Genomic DNA, 23,068 nt, shown 5'->3' on the forward strand with positions numbered 1-23,068 from the left:
TAGTCGCCAAGCTCACTATCAGGGAAGGGCATTTAAGGTAGCCTCTCCATTATTGCTTAGATTGCCAGTTGGTGTCTTCCTTGTAGATCCCTGGAAATCTTACTAGAGCCAGATCTATTCTCAAACCTATAATGACTACCTTTATTATGGTATCTCTCATCTTGCTCTCCTCTATTCTTCCCCCTACTCTACCTTCCTGCTCCCTCATGTCCTCCTCTCCCCTTCTCTTTTTCCCAGCTCCCTTTCTGCTACCCCATTCTCCCAATCTGCTCAGGAGATCTTGTCCCATTCCTCTTCTCTGGGGGTACCATACAAATCTCTTTTAGGGTCCTCCCTGTTTCACAGACTCTCTGGCAGTGGGATTGTAAGCTGGCGCTTCCCTGATCCATGTCTAAAATCCATGTATGAGTGTCTTTTTGTGACTGGGTTACCTCATTCAGGATGGTTTCTTCTAGTGCCATCCATTTGCCTGCAAATTTCAAGATTCCAAAAACTAAATAATAACCTGCAATCACAACAATGTTTGACCAAAACCAAAATGTTCTTACTATCATATTTTATTAAAAGTTGAACATGAAAGAAGAAAATTTACATTGAAAAGTGATATTTTCCATGAGATGTAGGACCAGAAGTTTGTATTATAAGTCAATGATTTTTAGTTTCAAACATGGTTTTGGAGAGGAGAAGAAAGAGAGAGAAAAGAGAGAGAGAGAGAGAGAGAGAGAGAGAGAGAGGAAGAAGAAAAAGAAGAGGAGAAGGAGAAGGAGGAGGAAGAGGAGGAGGAGGAGGAGGAGGAAGAGGAGGAGGAGGAGGAGGAGGAGGAGAGGATCCAACTTTAAAACTCTTAAGTAATGACATTGTCCTTCAATAAATGGTGTCAGGCTGAATAATACTTCTGGACGCTGGGTCACAGTTATTGTTCATACGCTCATTTTCCCCCAACCCCTATGTCTTTTGAGGGCAGATATTATGGGGTATAGAGAAGGGAAAAGAATATTGTCTTAGAAATCAGTTAGGTCTATGTAAGTTTGAAGTTTAAATCTATATGGAGTGTTAGACTTGTAATTTAACAACTCATTTTATTTAATCTTTATGTTTTAAGTCATTAAAATGTTCTGGAGATGAATTGAGCTACAAATGAACTAAGCGAATATTTAAGAGATGATATCTAATGCTTGCTTCTTTATCCAAAGAAACTAATATTATGCTTGAAAATACAGGAATCTTACCTTTGAAATAAGTTATGAATGAATGAAGGAATGAAATAAAGCATCCAGGCCTGGCACAATGTATTGATTCTATAGCACCAGACTCTGTGGATTTCAGGGGATAATATTAACACTACAAGCTCTAACTGCACCCTCTAAGATGCACTGTCTCCTACTGCTTGGAAAGGATTAAAATCACTACAAAACCAGTTTCTGTGCTATAGTTTCAAGAACCACGAGAATAGGCACATGATCCTCCAACTCAGGTTCTCCAAATAAAATGCAAAAGTTAAAGTCTGTTTCCTCCCACTAACTCTTTTTTTTTTTTGACTTTCTTTTTTTTTTATTTTCCAGTTTAAATTTAGATAAGAAACAAGGTTGCTTCACAAGTCAGTTCCAGGTCCCTCTCCCTTTCCCTCCCCTCCTCCCGTGCCCTCCCCCCAAACCCCCCCCCCGTTATCCCCTCATTCCCCCAGGGAGGGTGAGGCCCTCCATGGGGGTGTCCATAGTCTGTCATTTCATATAAGGCAGGGCCTAGACCCTTCCCCAAGAGTTCAGGGTGAGAATGCACCTCACATTGTTCTATGGGAGTCCAAAGTCCGTGTGTATACTTGGGATGGGTACTGATCTGCTGCCCAGGGGTCAGTAGATTACCTAGGACTGATGATCAAAGGGATTAAGACTGGGCTGGTTTAACCCCCAGAAACAGCTGACCAGACAAAGGTTAACTCTTGAATCCCAGGCATCAGCCTGGGAATCCAGCATGGGACTGATCAAGACCCCTGAATCTGGGTGTCAGTGAGGAGGCCTCCCACTAACTCTTACATTAAAATTCCTTCCAGATCACAAAGATGAAGACAGAATTCACTGAGAGTATGTGACACTGGAAAATAGGATGTTGAAACCCTGGAGAAGAGTATATTCGTTTATAGGAACAGCTATATTGCTAAGTCAATAATACGTACGAGGAAGAGTGCAGATCTTTCATTTGTTTGGTTTGTTTTATTGATACTTAGAGATTTTTGAAAATTACCTTTTGTGACATTGGAATACCCAAGACCCTCCAGGTAATCAATGACATGTCTCTCCTACAAATATTCAACTAAAAAGCAGTTCCTAGAATGAATTAGTGCAGATAAATTTTTAAAAAGTACACTAAAATACTGTCTTATAACTCTTATCCTCTATTGAATTTGTGACACAGTAAGATAAACATATTAGCACTCTAATAGCAGAGCTGGTGAACTAAGTAGTTAAGCCAAAATTAGAGTGATTTTACTGAGCTGCACATAGAGGATCATGTGCTATTTTCTTTCATATCAATTTCAGTTTAATAACATGTTCTTTGGAATGATGACCTTAGAGAAGTATATTATTCATATTTTTTTCTTAGCCAAGTATTAGTTTCATGTATTTTTGGAGATAATTCTAAGTGGTTTTATACTTTAAATATATTACTGGCAAGTAGGACACAGTTTCCCAGTTTTAGCTACTAAGAACAAAATTACCTGACAAATCAATAGGAGATTGGGTGTATAGCATTTACTATGAATAGCACGAATAAACAGGAGAGGACCTATTCCTATTTCCCCATGAGGAGAATCACTGAAACTCAGGATTTTCCCTCCCAGCTCAAATAACAACTGGAAAAAACTTGAGCTGCTTCTCCCTAACATATTGTTTGTGTGCTGAAATGACAGAGAATAAGAAGCTAAATATACTTAGTTCTTGAAAAATATAAAGGTTTTAGAACAACGAACAACAGTCTAAACGTGTTTGGACAAAAACTTTAAGAGAATGAAACATGCAAAGAATTTCTGCTTCATTGTTGTACCTCACAAAAGTTTGACTGCTATATATCCCAAAAGGTGTAGTTTCAAGTAGGGCCAACAGAGATACTCAGAAAACTAGCACACTAGGTTGGAAAAAGTAGAATGACAGACAAGTGACATGAATTTTTTTAAAAACTACAATGTTTTGATTCCTTCAGGTTAAATTTATAGGTTTTGTGGATTGGAGCTTAATGAGGATTTTGAAGATAGCTTATAATGGTGATATATAATCATGGTAACTTAGAACCAGAGGTGAGACTGATAGTCCATTATGAATGGGGCTCTGTGGATCTGACTCAGAGACTGATGGCCGCCCAGACCTAGAGGCAAGTGTGTCAAATATTCCTCAAAAGGAAGAAAGAGCTAGTTGGGTTATTGAAAGTGGTGCTGATAATCAATCAAGGTAGAGCAAGAGTAAGAAGAGTGTAGATTCAGATCAAAGGGTCTCTACTGCAGCCTTGGCATGTCTGAAATACATGGCATTGGCCTTCTGCAGAATATCAGCTATAGGGAGATTAATACACAAGATTAAATTACACAGCTGATGCTCATCTTTCCACCATGCCATATTCGACCAGTAATATATGGAATCAAATTTTGTCCAGCCACAAAAGTATTCCAATTAGCTACAAGAAGCCTTCATGGGATGGCTTTAGTAATACATAATGGCCAGGTAGTTTGAGAGATGAAAAATCTGAAAAGAAAGATGTTAAAATTCCAGAGATACATCTTCCGTGTCATTAAGAATAAGTCATATAGAGTTTTCAAAGGTTTTCTAAGAAAACATAATTAATGGTTTGTCTGTCCAGCCTCTGGATCATAGCATGCAGTGTACACACCAGAAGAAGCTGGGTCATCTCTGGGCAAAGTTGTGAAGCTATGGCTCTTATTAATTTGAACTGCTCATCAAAATCAGAAATGTAAAATAGTGTTTTCACATATATTTACAAATTTCTGGTATTCCAGTGAATTCTACCTTTTTAAGTCTTGATCCATCAAGGAAAAGGATAGAATGACAGAATGGCTATTGTCAGCCTAAGATGTTAACCTGCAGGACTCTAACATTGGTGTCAGTATCTGGGTTACAGTTATCCCCATTGTGTGTGATAATCTACCCACCTTCAGGCTGGCAAAGAATTTGGAATCTATTTGTCAGAACTATTTGAGCTCTTGAATGTGAGAAAGTGTTAGACAAAGGCTATTATTTATAAGCTGCCTCTATTCAACAAAGGGATCTATGAGATGATGTTGCCAAACTTCACATTCATTATGAATGATGAAGCCTGACAGTATAATTTCTAGATTGTCATTGGTTGAGACTTAATGGTGTCATTTGACCAATGGCAACTATGGCACTGTCTTGTGACTAAGAGAAGCCTATTTCAAACTTAAGCTGCCCGCGCCCCTCCCACGCCCCTGTTACTTATTTGATATGGCAACCTAACCATACCAAAAAATAAATGTCAGGAACCTTTTCTAATCTCAATAAATAAATGAATAAACAAAATTCATCCACTTTTACCAGTTCCATGTTAAACTTCATTTCATAAGATGTGTTTCTGTTGTTATGAAGAAACAAATCCCAATAGTTCTTCTTTTTCTTTTTTTTCCCACCCTTGTTCTTATTTTTCACATTTGTTATTTTAACTTTACATTAAACAATATTTCACGGGAAGAAAGGGTGTTTGAGGGAATAACAGAAGAAAAATAAAAAGTCATTCCAACTTAACTAAACGGTTATTGATTACCTACTAACTATACGTAAGATTGAATGTAAGACGTATATGTTAAAAATAATTGATTTGTCATGTACATATACACAGTCACCCATACCATGATACATAAAAGTATATAAAGATTATAAAAATAAAATTTTAGTTGTTATTAGAATAAGAGACAGTGGTAATATTTGGGAAGATGAACAAAAGCTTTATCTACTCATTCATTCATTCATCCTATTCCTATGCATTCATTAAATATCTACTTCTGCAGACAGGGAATGACAAACTAGGTAAGATCATCCCTGGCCTGGACCAGTGCATAGAAGTTTCTCAAGCTTCAGTGTACATCAGAACGTCTTGATGAGTGTGTTTAAATTCAGATCATGATCACAGTGTCAGGAGTTTTTACCCAGATGTACTTGAAGGTTTGATTTCTAGCACATTTCCAGGAGCTTCTACTATGGTGGTCTTAAAAACCAGTGTCTGGGATGCTAGAGTAAAGCTCCTCAGGTTGAATTGCTTGCAAATCACATGCAGCATGTGAAAAACCCAAGTATTAGGGACTACAGAAGATGGCCGGTAACACACGTGAAGGTCTGTTAGAATTCTCAGGGAACAACAAGGGAAGTTGACCAATGCCATCAAAAAATGTGGAGACAGTCACAATGCCTCTCTTTTCCACAGCAAAGTGAGATATATTACAAGGCAGAACATGAAAAATCCAGAGCCTGCCATATAGAAATTATCAGAATCAGAGGAGTTTTTTACTTCCAGTGCTGACCCAAGCCTCAGAAAATCACAAGTGCACTCCTAGAAACAGACATTTTAACGGGAGACAGGAAGGAAGGAAGGAAGGAAGGAAGGAAGGAAGGAAGGAAGGAAGGAAGGAGGGGAGCAAGGAAGGAAAGAAGAAAGATAGAAATACAAAGGAACACAGGAGAGAGAAGAGTTGTGCATTGTGGGAGAGCAACATCAGGAGAGAGAGGAATACCAAGGAAGAATCTCAGAACTGCAGGGGCAGCACCAGTGTGTAGCATTTAAAGGACCCCTGCAGAGTGTGTAGGTAGAGGACTAAAGTTCCAGGGTCTCTGTGGACCACACTCTTGGGAAATGCACAGTAAATATGGCAGGATGCTATGCTGAAACCCAGTCAAAAATGCACCTCTAAACCTGGACAGACATGGGTTAAAACTGAATATTATTTAGCTATTTGTTTGGATTTTCTTGACTGACATTTTAGTGTTTTTCAAGTGTTTGTATCATCTTTGATTGCTCTGGATATTTTAAAAGCCATTACTGTCAATGCAGTAGTTTTTTTGAAGGAATCATGTTGCATTGGTTTTCATATTTCTTGTGTTTTTGCTTTAAGACTTATGAACCTTTTTATACATGATCATTGGTTGAGTTTCTAAAATCACATTTATTTCAGTGGAAGTGTTTATCATGCTTAAGATGGGCACTGTCCTAATAGGACTGAGATGGTGTTTTTTGCTACTAGACTGAGCATCTATCTTAATAATGAGATCCACCAAGATTGGTCTCCATTATTCCCCTGGGATTAGGCTACTATCTACAAAACAATTGTTATTGAAAGGTGAGGCCACTATAAAAATATAGTAATAATTTTTAAGAATCATCTCTTCAAGTGCTATTATTTTAGGTGGTAAAGGAATATTGATAACATTGCATTCACTGTGACATAAGTTAATGTTTATATGATTGAAAAGGGAAAAGTCAGAGTAAGACTAAAGAATTGTCATGGATTTATAGAGCAAAAATAGAGAATGGAATAGTAAATAGTAAATAAGGAGCAGGCAATGTAGCAGCTCTGGATGAAGAAAGAGGTCAATTAAGGATTTAAAAGTGAAATTCAATAAAGAGAAAGAAACAATGACTAAAAAAGGCATATTAAAACACTAGAACAGGAAAGTTCAATATGTCAAACAATGGACTCCTGGGAAGCTTAATTCATAGACTGCATCAAAGAGAGAAGACAGGTAGATAAGTTGGGACAGTTAAATAATACAAAGTTAATAAGTAAGGATGAAGAAAACATATATGATCTGTAGTATAATATGAAAAGACAAAATCTATGACCCATGGGAATAAAAAAGGAACATTTCAAGCTACAGGCAGAAAATTTCCAAAAATCAGAAAGAGGTGCCCATCTAAGTAAAGGAGGCATTTAGCACATAAAACAGATAAGACCAGAAAATAATTTCCTTATATCATATTATAATTAAACATACTAAAGATACAGAACAAAGTATGTATATTGAGCACCACAAGAGAGAAATATCAAGTCACATACCAAGGCAAGCCCAACAGAATATCAGCTGATATCTCAACAGAAACTTTAAAAGCCATCAGGCTTTGGGATAATACATTTCATATTCTGAGAGCTAGTAACTATCAACCCACAGATCTATTTTCATTGTGTTCATAGCTATAAGTGCCTTTATTTTTAAAAGATCTGAGAGACTTCAAATGATAACTATGTACCCTAGGGTCTTGAGCAAACAAGAACAAACCAAATGTCAAATCAGTAGACAGAAAGAAATAATTAAAACAAGGGCAAAAAGTAACGAAATGGGAAAAAACAAAGACAAATGCACCAATAACAAATACCAGAAACAAACTACAACATCACAAAGCATCAACAAAACCAATAACTGTTTTTGCTTTGTTTTATTTTTGATAAGACTGAGAAATTCTTAGACAAACTAAGAGAAAGAGACATTTCAACCAAATTAGTGGTGGATGGGAAATATTATAACAGTGGACTTCAGAAAATTGTTAGGACACACCTTAAAATCTTTGATTCCACTAAACCGGAAAAGTCTAAAAGAAATGTTTGAGTTTCTAAGTGCATATCACAATTAAACCAATAAACATCTTAAACAGATTTAAAGCAAGCAACATGATTGAAGCAGTGATAAAAATAATCTGTTAACTGAAAATGCCCAGGCCCAGATGTAATTACTGCTGAATTCTCCCAAACATGTAAAGAGGAACCAACACAATTCTTCTCAAACTGTTCCATAAAATACAGACAATAGAACATCACTGAAGCCTTGGTGCCAAAAGCAGATAAAGTCACACAGAAGATAAAAATAATAGATCATTTTCTTTTATTAATATAAATGCAAAATTCTTAATAAAATACTTTTAAACTGAACTCAAGAACACATCAAAAGTATGACTCACCCAAGGAAATAGTCAACTTATGCAAATCAGTAAATGTGATCTGTCATATAAGTGGACTAAAAGACAGTAATAGTGTAACACCTCAATAGGCATAGGGAAAGCTTATCACGTAACTAATATACCCTCACAGAAAGAGCACCAGAGAAACTAGCAATAGGGACAATGTGTCCTCGCATGAAGGCTTTATACAACACCACTCTAACCTAAATTATAACAGTCAGAGGAAAGCTTGGAATATTTCCACTAAAACCTAGAGTAAGTCAACACGTCCATTTTCTGTACTTCTAATCTGTATATACTTGAAATCTAAAGCAATATTTACTGGGAGGGTAATAAATGGGATACAAATGGGAAAGAAAGGAAGCAGGATATCTTTACTTGAAACAAAACACCAGTAGCACAGACCCTGAAGTTGACAATTAATAAGTAGGACCTCATGAAACTGAGAAGCTTTTGTAAGGTAAAAGACATAGTCAACAAGACAAAAGGCAATCTACAGAATGAGAAAAGATATTCACCAACCCCACATCTGGCAGAGGGCTGATCTCCAAAATTTACTAAGAACTCAAGAAGCAAGTCTCCAAAACACCAAAAGAACCAATTAAAATGGGGTACAGAACTAAGTAAAGAATTCTCAATAGGGGAGTCTAGAGTGACTGATAGACACTTAAGAAAGTGCTCAACATCCTTAACCATTAGGGAAATGCAAATCAAAACAACTCTGATGTGTTTTTATACATCAGAGATGCCCCTCAAAACTAGAAAACTTGCATATCTGATAAACACTTTCAGCAAAGTGACATGACACTAATATAATATACAAATTTGTATGCCAATAAAAACTTGTGGAGAAATAAATCAGAAACACAATTTCATTCCTAATTTCTCACCTGAAGAAAACTCCCTTGGGATGAATCTAACCTAGAAAGTATAAGAGCCCTACAAAGAAGACTTCCTTTCCTCTTCCCAGGGAGATCAAAGTGTTCCTCCTTGAACCCGCTTTGCTACCTAATCTCTCTGAGTCTGTGAATTATAGCATAGTTAACCTTTATTTTACAGTTAATATCTACTTATGAATGAGGATATACTATAAACGTATTCCTGGGTCTGGGTTGTGCCACTCAGGATGATTGTTTTTTAGTCCCATTCAATTTTGTGAGTGATCTTAGGGTGGGTGGGGGATGGGATCAGGAGAGATCAGGTCAGGGAATGGGAAGTACAGAAAGAGAAGACTGGAAATCGGGAGCATTTTGGGTTTAGGTAGAAACCCAAAACAATGGAATCTCACAGGAATCTACAATGATGACCATAGCTAAGACTCCTAGCAATAGTGGATATGTTACTTGAACTGGATATCTACTGTGAATAGGGAAGACTTCCCATGGGGGGAATGGGACACTAACCCAGCCACATAACCTTTGACCTACATTCTGTCCTGCCTATGGGATGTTCTGGGGTAAGGGTGGCTTAGAGATTGAGGAGGTGGCCAACTAATGACTGGTCTAGCCTAAGACCCATGCCCTGAAATTGCCTGGAGCACCAAGACTTACAGGCTGTGTGACACAGAGACCTAGAGTAGAAACAGACAGGATTTGAGGGAACAATGTCAATATAATGATGCCTAATGATATTCTGCTATTCTCACTGATTGGTGCCTAGACCAAAGACAGAGAGCCTTTATTTAGAAACTGATGGAAACAGATTCAGAAACCCACAGTCATACATTGGTATGAGCTCAGGGAATCCTGCTGAAGAGAGGGAGGAAGGATTGTAAGAAAAAGAGGGGCCAAGAACATTATGAGAAAACCCAAGGAATCAACTAACGTGAGTTCATAGGAGCTCACAGAGACTGAATCAGCAACTAGGGAGTCTGCACTGGACTGACCTAGACCTCTGAATAAATGGGACAGTTGTGTGGCCTGGTCTTTTTGTAGGACTCCTTACAGTGGGAGCAGAGGCTGTCTCTGACACTTTTGTTAGCTTTTAGAACCCTACTTCTCATACTGGGTCACCTTGTCCAGCCTTAATACATGAGGAAGTGCTTAGCCTTACAGCAACTTCACATGTTATATTTTGTTGATATCCATGGGAGGCCTTCTGAACAAAAATGGAGGAAGAGTAGTGGGAGGCACGACTGGGAGGAGAGAGGGAGGTAAAACTATGGTTAGGATGAAAATGAATAAAAATAAAAGAAAATTTCTATAAGCTCAAAAAACCTTTAAAACACTGAAGATATTGAATAAAACTGTAAAAGACAGAAGAACATCTCAAGATCATTGATTGGAATAATTAATATAATGGCTGTATTGCAAAATTTATACTCTGTAGATGCAATGCATTCCCACCTCCAAATTTCCATTCTCTACCCAAATGGAAAAAAATCCTTAACATTCATGTGAAAGCTCAGAAGACCCAAGATTCCCAAAAGCAAACTGAGCAAAAAGAATACTTCAGGTAGATACCTTACCTGATTACAAATTTTACTACCAATATAAATAAAACAGCATGAAATCTCACAAAACAGACACCAAATCAATGGGAACATACAAGTAATCTGGGAAACAGTCTACACAACTGCAGGTGTTGTATTTTGACATAGATATTATAAACTTTCTTGTGGCTGTGACAAAATATCCAACCAACGCAAACTAAACAAGGAAAGGTCTATTTGAAGGTACAGTCCAGGGTGTCAGGGAAGGAATGGCAGCATAAGTGTGACATGACTCATCACATGTGTCCAAGTCAAGAGAAGATGGATGAAAAGAGAATTTTGTCTCCTAAGGGGCTCTAGATCCTGTCAAGTTGATAATCTATATTAATTGCCACAGGCACTGAAAAAATACAACTTAGAGAAAAGAAAAGATAGCCTCTTTAATAAATGTACTGTAAAAAGTAGGTATCTGTAAGTACAAGCATCAAAATAGATTTCTATCTTCCACCTCGTAGAGGAATTAACTCCAAATGGATCAAAAACCTCAACATGGAATCTAAACTCAAAAGTTGCTATAAGAAAAAGAAGGGGAAACACTTCATTATATAATAGGCATCACTCTCTGAATAGAGATCTAGGTACTTAGAAAGTAATGGCAGCAACTGACAAGTGGGATGTATGAAATTAAGTAGGTTCTTCATAGCAAATAGTTAATTTAGTGAAGACAGCCTATACGATCTGAGGAAGCTGTCAGTCTCTATATATCTACCAAAAGATTAATATCTAGCATGCGCAAAGTCCTGAAATAACTAAGCAAGAAGTCAAGCCACCCACTCATAAGTAGAATAATGAAATAGACACATCATGAAAGGTGAAATGCAAGTGGCCAAAAACTCCACATAAAATGTTCAACCTCACTGTCCATAAAAGAATTGCAAATTAAAAGAAAATTGAGAGTCTGTGTCATCTCAGATTATTAATAATTATGAAACCAGGAAAGGCTGGCATGGATTCTACCAAAAGGGAACCTTTACACACTGCTGGTGGAGATGTAAGTTGGTCTAACCACTAAGAAAATCAGCTCTAACAACTATTATATTATCTACAACAAGTGGTGCTAGACCTATATGGGTGAAAGGGTCTTCTTATACAGGTTTTCCCATATAGCCTCATCATCACAAGCCACAGGGTTCAGGTGTGTGACCCCCATAATAACACACATGTTCAGAGTGCATGTAAAAGTGTTAGAAAGGAATCCAGTTTTGCCTCCAAAGGCTCATGTCTGTCTGATTGTATCTTAATCTTCAGTAAAAGCTATAAGGATCTCAAGTATGAGCACAATGGATTCTCTTCCTACAAGGCTCACTTTCCTTATTATTTTGCTTGTTTGAAAACTTCCTAACTTTCCCTCTAGATTCTACTGATCCATTGTCTCAGGAGGAGTTCCAGCTTTGTCTGTTTACTTAAAGATGGAGGTGTTTTGTTGGTAACAGCTGGACCTGTTGGTAATAGGAATGGAGTAGGAATGTATCTCTTGGAGCTAAAGAAACAATAGAACTCTTTCAAAGTATTGCAGGAAAGTCATAAAAAGAAAAACGTAGTTCCAATGAGTTGGAAGAAGTCCTTGTGGAAAGGGAAAGAGGCTGCATGACAGAACAATGCTTGATAAAGGCCCTTAAGTCAATGTGATCCCTTTGGATCCAGAAAACGTGGAGTTTTTCTGGAATAAACCTGTTCACGTGGTTAGGATCAGTTAAATTATTACACTGTGGAAAGCAGCACACTGGTAATGAGAAAGGGGGGGTGCAATTGATCTAATAGTGTTTACAGTGTGTAGAACTCAGCAAATTTCAAAAGCTGAAGTTAGCTAAAGGGATTTGTGAATTGACAGGGAATGAAATTATTGCATTAAAAATAAATTAAAAGGGAGGGCTTCTGGAATACTCAGCCTCAAGTTTCCAAACTGAATAATTCCTAGCTTTCTAAGTTGAAGGCCTATGTGGGAGGTCTCTGTTATTCAGATGAAAACTTTTATTCACTAGACAGAAATAACTTACTTCAGTTTTGGCTCTGGGGTGTTAAATTAATAGTGAAAATGACCCTTTAAAATTCTTGTCCTCTAGGGCTGGGACTACAGCCTAGTGCTTCAGTGCTTACTGAGCATGTATAAGGCCCTGGGTTCAATCCCTAACACTGTACAGATCAATTTATAAAGTTCATGTCTTTTCAAGAGTTAGAACAGCTATTATATTTTATATTTTAATGTATCTGTCTTAAATTTAGTATACAAGTCATTCCTACCAAGAACTGTGAGCAGGGGTTCTGACCATGTAAACATAAGGTGGTAGAGATCAGTAAACTACATATATATGTCCAACTGGTATACCCTTGGCAGGTTAAATAGTTGTATAAAATCCAGATACACAATAAGATTTAAACAAGTTAAAATGTCATGAGATAATAACAATGGAAGTATTAAGCTGTATTGATTAGAAGGATCCCAATGCAGGGGCTTACATTAAAGATTCAGGGTTACCTGACAATGAGGTTCAGAATTATTAGTTTTCATCATATTTCAGAACCTAGCACTTAATAGATACTTACAAAACATTATTGATTATCTTTGTACTTTATAATGGAATTGAGGTTTTGTGGCATCTTTGTTTCCCTTTAACTCTTGTCCCCTTCCCTCCAACCATACAATGTTTATCACTTTACTTAAATATTCATTATTTACAAATCTCCTTTGAAATGTAGTTAACAACCCAGGTACTAGAAACAAAACCTTTATAAAATACAAAGAGGATATAATTTTCTTAGTTTTATTTATACTTTTAGTTTTGATGTTCTTATAATTTATTTCTTTAACTTAAGAAATGAGTGAAGTTTTATTTTTGTAAAGTAGAGCTTGAACTAATTAAAATTAATCTGATATTTTATACTATTTAAAGTAATTTTTGTATCACCATGCTGTTTAAAATATCATTAGCTTATGTGAAAGACATAAAGGAGAAATGTGGGAAATGAGAAGAATTAATAGAAAGGTAGTCCACTCTGGTGAAGAATCGAAGGTAAAATGTATGTGAATATGTGTTATGACCTAAGTGAGACCTCATCTTCCACACAGAAGAACCAGTAGTGCACGCACAGACAGAGAAGCATGGGGAGTTTTCACTGACCATGTGAGACCAGGGTCAGTGTCACTGTACATATCTCAGTACCAGCTGGAGGCATTCATTCATTTATTCATTCATTCACTCATTCATTCATATTCCCATGTATTGGAGACATCACAATAGAACTCACAACAGACTCTGTAAGACACTCTCAAACTCAGAGAGTCATCCATTTAAACTCAGCAGTCAAGATATTGAATGAAAATTCTTCATCTTTATTAGCAGTGATTGCTAAGAATTTAATTTGAAAAAAAATCTATCAAACAGCATTTTCCTTCATTGTCTGACAAAAAAAGCAGTAAAAAGAAACATAGCTCTTACTTTTTTATATTGAGAGATGAGCACAATATCATAGACAAATTGAGAGGTGACAGGGCCTCTCTCTGTAAACTTATTTATGTACTCTAACTTGTAACTAGGAAATAAGTGACACTATCAAATTTAGTAGTGAAAGTAGAGGTATCAGTAAACTTGGATAAGATGGAAAGAAAGAAAAGTCAATTTTCTGATTATTTTAAAGTAAAATATTTACATTTACTATTTTAAGAAAGCACTCAGGAGGCAGAAGCAGGCAGATCTCTGTGAGTTCAAGGCTAGCCTGGTCTACAAAGTGAGTTCCAGGACAGACAAAGCTGTTATGCAGAGAAACGTTGTCTTAAATAACAAAAAACAAACAAACAACAATAACAGAACAAAAACAACCAATCAATCAATCAGATAAAAACAAAAAGCAAAAACAAACCACAGCAATAAAAAGACTATCTGAAGCTTAACCATGACCACACTGGTGAAGCTCCAGGTAATGATGGGTAATCAAATTAAAAGCAATCAACAAATTGGAGGTGTAACACACTATGCAGCATTAAAAGCTACTGCCTCCATCACACTATTATTCTATGATACACTTGGAGTGTTCTATTATTTATTTCATCTGATGCTATTAAACAACTTATAAAAAGCCTACATTTAAAAAAATCTAGGTAAGTATGTGGCTGATTTAATTATCACACTTGCTTCCATTTTGTGTTTCTTGCTCACAAGATTTTCTCAGACTTACTATTTTTATGCCACTAATTTTGCCTTCAATTATGAGAGAGGATGTAAGTTAATGGAATTTGAGAATGGCAGTTTGCTGCTAAACCTAGCAAATTAAGCTTGCTCATTTGAAACAAGGATGATAAAACATAATAGAAATTTGAAAGTGTCAGGAAAATGGGAGTCCTTAGATTCTTGTTTCTCAGCCTCTGTGGTTTTAATCTAATTTTTAGAAAGTTGAATTTATAATTAAAGGAAGAGATAAGTGAGAATGGAGAAGGTAAATAATACCAATAAACATGAGAATGGAATCATAATTAATTTTTGCCATCTAAATTATTCTCCCAATTCTTTTATGGCTTAAGGCAAAAAAATTAATAAGTGTCATTTCTAAAACCTTGACTAACCAATAAGCACACATCACTCGTGTCTGTTTCTCATCTTCTTTTCAATGGAACAAAGTGATTTTCAGAAGCCGGGAAATACGTAATTACACAGGCAGGAGTTGGTGGCTTTTGATCATAATTACAGTGTTTTATCCATCCATCACTTGTTGCTGGAGGACTAGTCCTTGTGAGCCCTTTAAAGGAGCTGAGAACCCTGTCAAGACAAATTTGAGTTTCAAAACAGCTAATCAGAAACTTAGCTTTCTTGTCCTGAAACACAGTGAAATTGTCACTTTAATCTTACAATCCATTTGCCTTTTAAGTAAAGTGACACTATGAGGTCTTTCTCTAGGAAGACACATTCCGGGCTATATTTTGGGGGGGGGCTTCTTTTGAGGGGATTGGGTCTAAGTTTCCTGTACTTAGGTTGTAGTATACAGTAAGTGAAGCATTGGAAGTACTTGATAAAAATGCTGATTTTGCATTCCTTTTATTTACGCTCAATTTCTCTATCTCAAATCTCAGATGAGTGAGGAGCCTCCAAGCACAGGGAGATCTAGAGCTGTTTCTTCATGTGTGACCTGGTAACTATGCAAATCAAATAATTCTTGTGTATTACACAATTTCAAGACTCCAGCCAAACCTGATGATCACAGCCTCTGAACAAGGGATGGGACATTTCTCTCCATACCTAGAAAAATCAGAAGTAACCACGTACATCCTGTTTACCAAATCTACATTTGGGCTTCAGAGAATTAGGGATACTGTGAAGAAGTCAAGTTGAACTTCACATAAAACTATTTGACACATGTTAACAAGCACTGTTAACAAAAATCACTAATCCAATTTGACCCTCTCTCAAATGGCTGTTTTCAATTCTGCCATTTGACAGTCTTTACAGCAACCATAAATGCATGCAATTTGGTTGTTATTTTTCCATTGTTTCCACACAGGGCATGCTACTTTCGGCACCCTGAAATATAGGAATGCATCTCATTCATCTTCTTGACTCCTGCCTCTACACCATAAACACTGTTGTCAAGAGAACTACTTCAGTCAAAAAAACTAAACCAAGACATAGTTTATTCCTCTATGGTTTGAAATGGAAACAACCTGTATTGGTAGGTTCATTTCTTATTGTGGCTGTAATAAGTTACCACAAATTTAGTGATGTAAATCAACACAAATTCATGATGTTAGAGTTTGGTGGGTCAGAAGTCTTACACAATGCCTGAAATCAATCAAGGTGTTGTCAGGCTCATTCCCTCTGGGGAAAAATTCATTTCCCTACTTTTCTAGACTTTAGGAGCTGCCCATCTATCTTGCCTCATGACTCTTCCATCTTCAAAGCCACAAATCAACTATGTTGTGTTGTATTTTTAATATTATATTAACTTTTCTGCATTTAAAGACTGTTGAAATTACACTGCATGCACATTGGCATTCCAAATGAATCTGTTTCAAAGTTGGAAAATTGTAATCCTTAATTAGGATTCCCATAGGCCATATAATATAATCTACTCATATATTCCAGAGATGAGGATGTGGCTTCCTCTGGTAGGCACTGTGCTGCCACTTCCTCATCTGCCACTTTCCAAATGGATCAGAAACATTGAGAGATCCTTAAAGTAATATTTTGTATATGAAAACCATAAAATGATCTTGTCATTAATGTGTATGATGTTGAAATAGAGCTTGGAATTGGAACACGAGCTTTAGATTTTCATCTTGTTTTTGTTAGTATTTTGATGTGCACCAGCAACTCATCCCTTCTAGGGTCCATATTACTTAGTTTTAAAGTGCAAAAATTGAGACAAGATGATGTTTGATGTTAAGACCTGTAAAAATTCTTCTTAATTTATGTTTGCTAACCTGGAAAATGATATTTAAGGTATAGTGACCTTGATAAGTACACATTGAATTGAGTCCTTGGTGAGGACATAGGTATGTGATGGGAGATGTCATTCTGTAAATATGTTTCTCTTATTGGTTAATGAGTAAAACATTGATTGGCCAGGCAGGATGATAGGTAGGACTAGGAGACATGGAGGATTCTGGGAAACATAGGCACCATGTAGGACTCAAGAGGAGTAACAGGTGCAGATCCTTTCTCCAGGAAGAGAAGAACACATGGAAATACTAAGATTATTAGAAATGGGTTAATAATTGAGACAGAGCTGGCCAATAATAAGCTATAGCTATTGGCCAAAAGCTTTATAATTAATACAGTGTCCGAGTGTTTCTTCGGGACAGAAAAGGGCGGAGGGACCTTCCAGGCCAAGGAAACCTCATGTTACAGGTGTGTTGGGGAAGGAAGCACACTCGTCTTCTAGCTCACTACACAAATGATGGAAGTGAGCACTGAGGGAGAAGGTATATTTCAGAGTAGAACTGGCTTGTATTTAGTTTTCAAAGTGTGAACTGCACATTGAAGGTCTCAATCTCAGCTCCCACAATTCCTAATTTTGAAAATCTGAGGACTTCATGATAGTCATAAGGAGACTGTTTTGAAGGTGGTACTGTATTTCGGGTTTCTGACACATACACACACTCTGTTAACAAATTTCCTTGTTCCTAGAACATTCAAATGAGCTAGAATTTCTAAAGCAACATAGGCAATTATAACAGTATTGTGGTGAGAAGCTGAAGTGGTTCAGTAGTTCTTCATGATTGCATTTGATATATATATTAGAACCTGTGGATAAATTACAAGTCAATGTTTTCTCTAACTGAGTGTATTAGTTGTTCCTATCCTAGGTCTTGCTTCATTTAAGAACAAAATTTAGACAAGATGAGCAAACTGTAATGTGTGAGCCTTCTTGTGATCTATCAGCTAGACAAACCTAATCATTAGAGAAACCCAACTCTGACATCCTCATTGGAAGACACAAATCCATTCTTTATACAACACTAGAAATGACATTAAGCATGTATTATTTATTTAGGAAGTCCTCCTAAAATCACATAATTTTGTATCTTTGCTTTTTTAAAAAAATTCTAACTGTAATTAGAAGTAATGACTATTTTGTGACTCCCTGGAATTAGCAATGGCTACAAGCATTTATTACATTAAACATTAGAGAAAAAGAGAGAAGACACCAATTGTTCTAAAATGTGGGCCTGTGGGAAACTCTTCTCACAAGGTCTACACGCTTTAGTAGGAAGCTAAACAAGAAGTCTGCCAGAGAAAGTATATCCTAAGGTCAGGCTACCCATGCTGGCTCTCTCTCTTCCTTCTGTTCCCATTGTTTGCTGTCAGTCAGAAAGGAGAAGGGAGAGGAGCTGTGAATGCCATCCTTAGAAACCAGCTTGCCTGGTTCCAGAGTAAGAAGGATGCCAGAAGGGGCAAAAAGCAAATGTCTACGCCCACACCAAATATGCTTCTGCCTTTATGTGAGTTTTATCACACATGGGAAATGGTCTTACACTATAAGTGGACAAGCACCACCCTTCCACTTAAGATATATTTAGAAAGTACAGTTAATAAAGTTGACCTTTAAGCAAATAAAACAAAATTCACATACACACATACACACACACACACACACACACACACAACTAATCAATATGGGAAACACTCTTAGTATGTTTCAGCCACATAAACTGCTTTTCAATAGAGGTTTGCTGTGAAAAAGTATGTAATATTTTATAAATGGATCAAATTGTAATGATGTTTACTTCTATTTTATTTTCAAACTCCAATTACCATATCATTTCAAAATGTAATCTTGATTTATCTTATTTTTTCATAAGCTTATATTTTGAAAAGATATTTTGAAAGAATTGAATGCCTCCCAACATGTATTCAAAATGTATTTAACAAACTAGATGGCAATTCTAAAAGAAAATCATTTAAAGTACACAATTTATATCATGGACAGTAAACAGCCACTTCAATTCTAAGGTTCCAACTTTTACATTGATTTCTACTATACATGTGACTGAAAACAAAAGTAGACTTACTGTGCATATGTTTTGCTTATTAGGAAATTAGCCTGCTGACATATTTGCTGATGTTGCACCATTTATTCATGCTCTTCGGAAATCAAACGACAGACTTTATAACTTTTATCCATCTTTCTTCTTCTGTGTAATTGCCAATATCACCAAATACAAATATAATAAGCTCCATAGATGTAAATGCCTTTCTCATTATCATAAAAGTTTCTGCAAAGACTGAAGTAAATTAGTATTGATTCAGAACACAACCAAATCCATTATATGTCAGTATGTTCAGGTGGAAAGGAAAAAAGAAAAGACAGAGGGTGAAATGTCTAGTAGCTCATATTACTTTAAACGTGTATTTAAACTGTTCTTTTGGGTCTTGTACCGGTATCTATCAATTAGCAATAATAACTTGCTACTCATTCTATTTTATACAAAAAGAAATTAATAAATTACAGTTAGCTTGAAGTTAAAAATACCAACCTATCCTGCCCCCCATTAATACAACAATAACAAAATACATCTTTAGGCTTCTCTCAAAGACAAGGTCAGGAAAGACAAGTTTAAGTATGTAGATGACTATGATTATGGAATGATTAAATTTGGTCTTTCTTAAAATAGATTTTGTAAACTGAGAACTACCAGGGTTGTCTGCTTGGAAAAATCAACTCATGCTATTCACCCATTGGACAGCAGAGAGGACAGTGTTGGATTTTTGTGTTGCCATAGTACGTTTTTCTTTTTTTATTAAAAATATTCATGCAATATATTTTAATTATGTTTTCCCCTACCATAATTCTTCTCTCCCCTGTAATATTTCACTTCCTAATTTATTCACTAAGGAGGGATAATAGTAAGCCATGGGAAGTTGATCTATGTAAAAAGGTTAAAATAGGTAAGGAGACATCAAATATCAAATATGTAAGTATTGTAGAGTTAATCAAATGTCAATATTGAAAATTGTACCTCTATTTTTTTCCAGATAGATCTCTCTCTACAGCTGGCCTAGAACTTGCAATCCTTCTGCTTCAGCCTCTTGAGTGCTGGGATTACAAGCTTGAGTATACCACACCCACATTCTCATGAACTTTTATACGCTTGTGCCGTGCAAAAGGAGGCTTAGTAGCCACATTTTCTTCTATCTGTGTTACTTGACGGTTATGCTTTTATTATAAATGAACAGGCATTTTAACCTAAAAAAGATTCATAAATCTTCCCAGACCAGTTGAATCACAGTGTCGAAGCTCTGCATGTATTCTTGTGCTTTCTTCCAGGTTGGAAATCAACTGAAATCAGGGCGCTCTAAAATTGAAAACTATTTAAGAAGACTTTTATTGATTTGCTTTTTCCATACGTTGAGAACTTGAGTTCCATTGCTCCATGAGCTAATAGGTTATCAGAGCTTCAAGAAAAGCTATTTCTTTTCTAGTATTTCTTTATTTGCATTTCTTTAACCCAGCACTAGAAATGCCTGCAGAACGATGTGTGTAATATTGAAGGGGGTGGCTAATTGAAAAGCTAGGGATTTGTGAAGCTACTGAGAACCCTACACAATCTTCAGGAAAGGCTGAGGAGGGAACATTATAATAGTTGCTGCTGAGTCACAACTGTGTTCTTAGAAATATGGGTCTAAAAGCTGGTGAATGGAATGTGTGCTCTTTGAGATTGGAGAAAGGTCTTTGAAAGCTCTATAATCTTGGATATACCGCTTTGTCCTATGCCCAGGTCCAGCAATACTTATTGCTTAGGTCATCTAAAAAGACAGATTCTCTGTTTTTGCTAATACTATTGTTTGTACAGACAGTAAGAGAAGAGTCAGAGGACCATTCACATCACCCGAGAGATCAATAACTATCGTTCCCTGCTTCTGTCTCTGTCATGTCTCACTCTCCTTTGAACCTGTATTCTCCTTTTTTGCGGCATCCGCCATTCCCTTTATCTTTCCTCGTCTTTTCCCACCAGAAACCTCACAGGAAGAGAAAGAATCAGACCTACATGAGAGCGAATTACAGAGATGAAAACAGAATAGTCTTTCATAATCCGAGGCAACGCTATGGTAACCGAGCCCTGCCCAGCAGTACTGACTCAGATTCTAGTGTGAGCCTCCAGCAGGCACAGGTGGCAAGTGTCAGTTTAACCCCTTTCTAACCCCGCTGTTTTCAACACTCAGGACCTCTCTCATTAGTTGTACAAAGTACCAAATTCCAACCTCAAATCTCATGCCGTTAAATTAACAACATCACACTGCTTTGTATGGTGTGAATGTCTCCCATAACTTAACACGGGAAACACTCTTCAGATTTCATTTACCCGTTTAAAAATAGCAAACTCTAATTTGAAACAGTCTCTTCCACTGACACAGGCATACAATTGTGAACTCTCACTAATATCCCTCCTCTGTGCTAGGTAAATATTTTTCCACAGACACAAACAAAACTCAATTTAATCACAGGTTTTAGAAGTCAAATCTGCCAAAAGATGATGTTTGTTTTGAAACAAATCAAAAAGAAAATACTCTTTAGAGCTAAAATGACAAGCCACAATCTGTTTCATATAACAATGGCCATCTATTTTTAAGATATAAATCACAATTTCCAGTGTTTATTTTGACTTGAAGGTTGCACAATAGTTTATTACTGCCCAATGAAATTCCTTTTTCTTGAGTAGGTGGGAACTGAGCATACCAACTAATAAATTTTAATGTTTTAGACATCTTAAAAGGATGAGACAATTTTTCAATGTTTTGATTACTCCTCTGAGAATGATCACACTTATCCCCCTCCTCCAACCTCCTACATCTCCCAGGTCCTCCCTCATCCTCTACCAACCCTTCATTCCCCCCTCTCTTTTTCTCTCTGTCTGTCTCTCTCTCTCTTTATTGAATCCAGTAGTGTAACAATTTCCTTTAAAAATATGAATGTCTTCAATCTTTGTTACTTAGTAACTCAAGAAATGAAGTAAAAGATATCTCTCTAGAAAAGATGCCCACAGACCACTTTTAGTCCACACAAAGACCATAGTCCCCTTATGTTCATTAAACAGGGAGTAGTTCTTTTGTACCCAAATGAAGCACTCGACATACACAGGCACACCAGTTCAGTTTTCACACCAGTTCATTTTTGACAGAAGTCACGTCATATTTAAACTCACCGCTGGATGTAAGGGTCGGGGCGGTACTGTAGGGTGGCACACCGTGAAGTTTCAAAATTCATTTCCTTCAACTCTCTTTGATACCAACAGATGGGGAGCAATTCTATCAAATATACATATACACCTGAGAATATCTAGGTATGTAGCCAGGAGGCTGCAAGCAGTAGGGTCAAATGCCATCAGACATAGAAGTTTAGACACTTCCCCCCTTCACTCAGATTTGCAAAGAGGCGGAGCGTTTCTTCTTTTCAGCCAATGAGAGTCTTCAAGTGACTAGAGCATCATAAACAGTCGATTCTTACCAGCTGGGCATCCTCTTTAAAGCTGTTCTTCCTCTTTGCCACCGTTTTAGAGCCCTTGACGTCGAGTGGCCACACTTGGTGCCAATTTGTAGGCATCTCCGAACTTTTGATCTCGCTCGTGATTGGGTGTTGGCATGAATGGCATCAGAGGTTAATCTCAGGAGCCAGGACTTGTGTCACTGAGCTAATAAATGTCCCCTTAGTCCAGCTGAATAACACTGCCTTGTATCTGGATCCTGATTTGATTCGAGACCTTCTGTCACGGTAACTGGGGCTAGAATGTTTTGCAGAGCTCAGGCGAGTTTCTTTTTTTTTTCCTCTCCGTCTTCTCACCCCCCCCTACTCCCCCCTTCAGCCTCCCTTTCAGCCAACCGCCTGTTGTGGTCACAATCTCAAATAGCAAAGACAGGGAAATTCCTTGATTATATTTAACCTAGAACTCACTCTTCGTTTCAACTAGAGAGAGAACTATCACGTCTATGTCCTTAGAATTTTTTTCTGCCACAAATAAGATAGCTTGTACTGATTTATTTTACCCATACAAATATAAGTAATAACATTTTAAATGTGGTGTTAAAATAGTAACTGATGATTTATTTTATGATGTTTTTTGATTTATCTTGTTATTTAGATATTTATTTAGAATTATTTCAAATAATTGCCTGTCAATGGAAA

The 23,068-nt window shown here is 36.8% G+C and overlaps 1 protein-coding gene across 5 annotated transcripts in view; it reads right to left on the reverse strand.

The window, feature by feature from the left end:
• Window positions 1–22,660, reverse strand: part of Tp63 (tumor protein p63) — a 199,673-nt gene extending 177,013 nt beyond the window's left edge. For 3 of the 5 annotated variants that reach the window (XM_040751015.1, XM_040751014.1, XM_040751018.1), the window contains exon 1: window positions 22,092–22,658. In XM_040751015.1, coding sequence (XP_040606949.1) covers window positions 22,092–22,153 — 62 coding nt within the window. In that variant the 5' untranslated portion in view covers window positions 22,154–22,658. Of the gene's footprint in view, window positions 1–22,091 lie in introns of all 5 variants that reach the window. The other 2 variants (XM_040751020.1, XM_040751019.1) reach the window with 1 other exon arrangement.
• Window positions 22,661–23,068: the final 408 nt, after the last annotated feature.

Source organism: Mesocricetus auratus, unplaced genomic scaffold, assembly GCF_017639785.1.
Source record: "Mesocricetus auratus isolate SY011 unplaced genomic scaffold, BCM_Maur_2.0 Super-Scaffold_100008, whole genome shotgun sequence".
Taxonomy (NCBI): domain Eukaryota; kingdom Metazoa; phylum Chordata; class Mammalia; order Rodentia; family Cricetidae; genus Mesocricetus; species Mesocricetus auratus.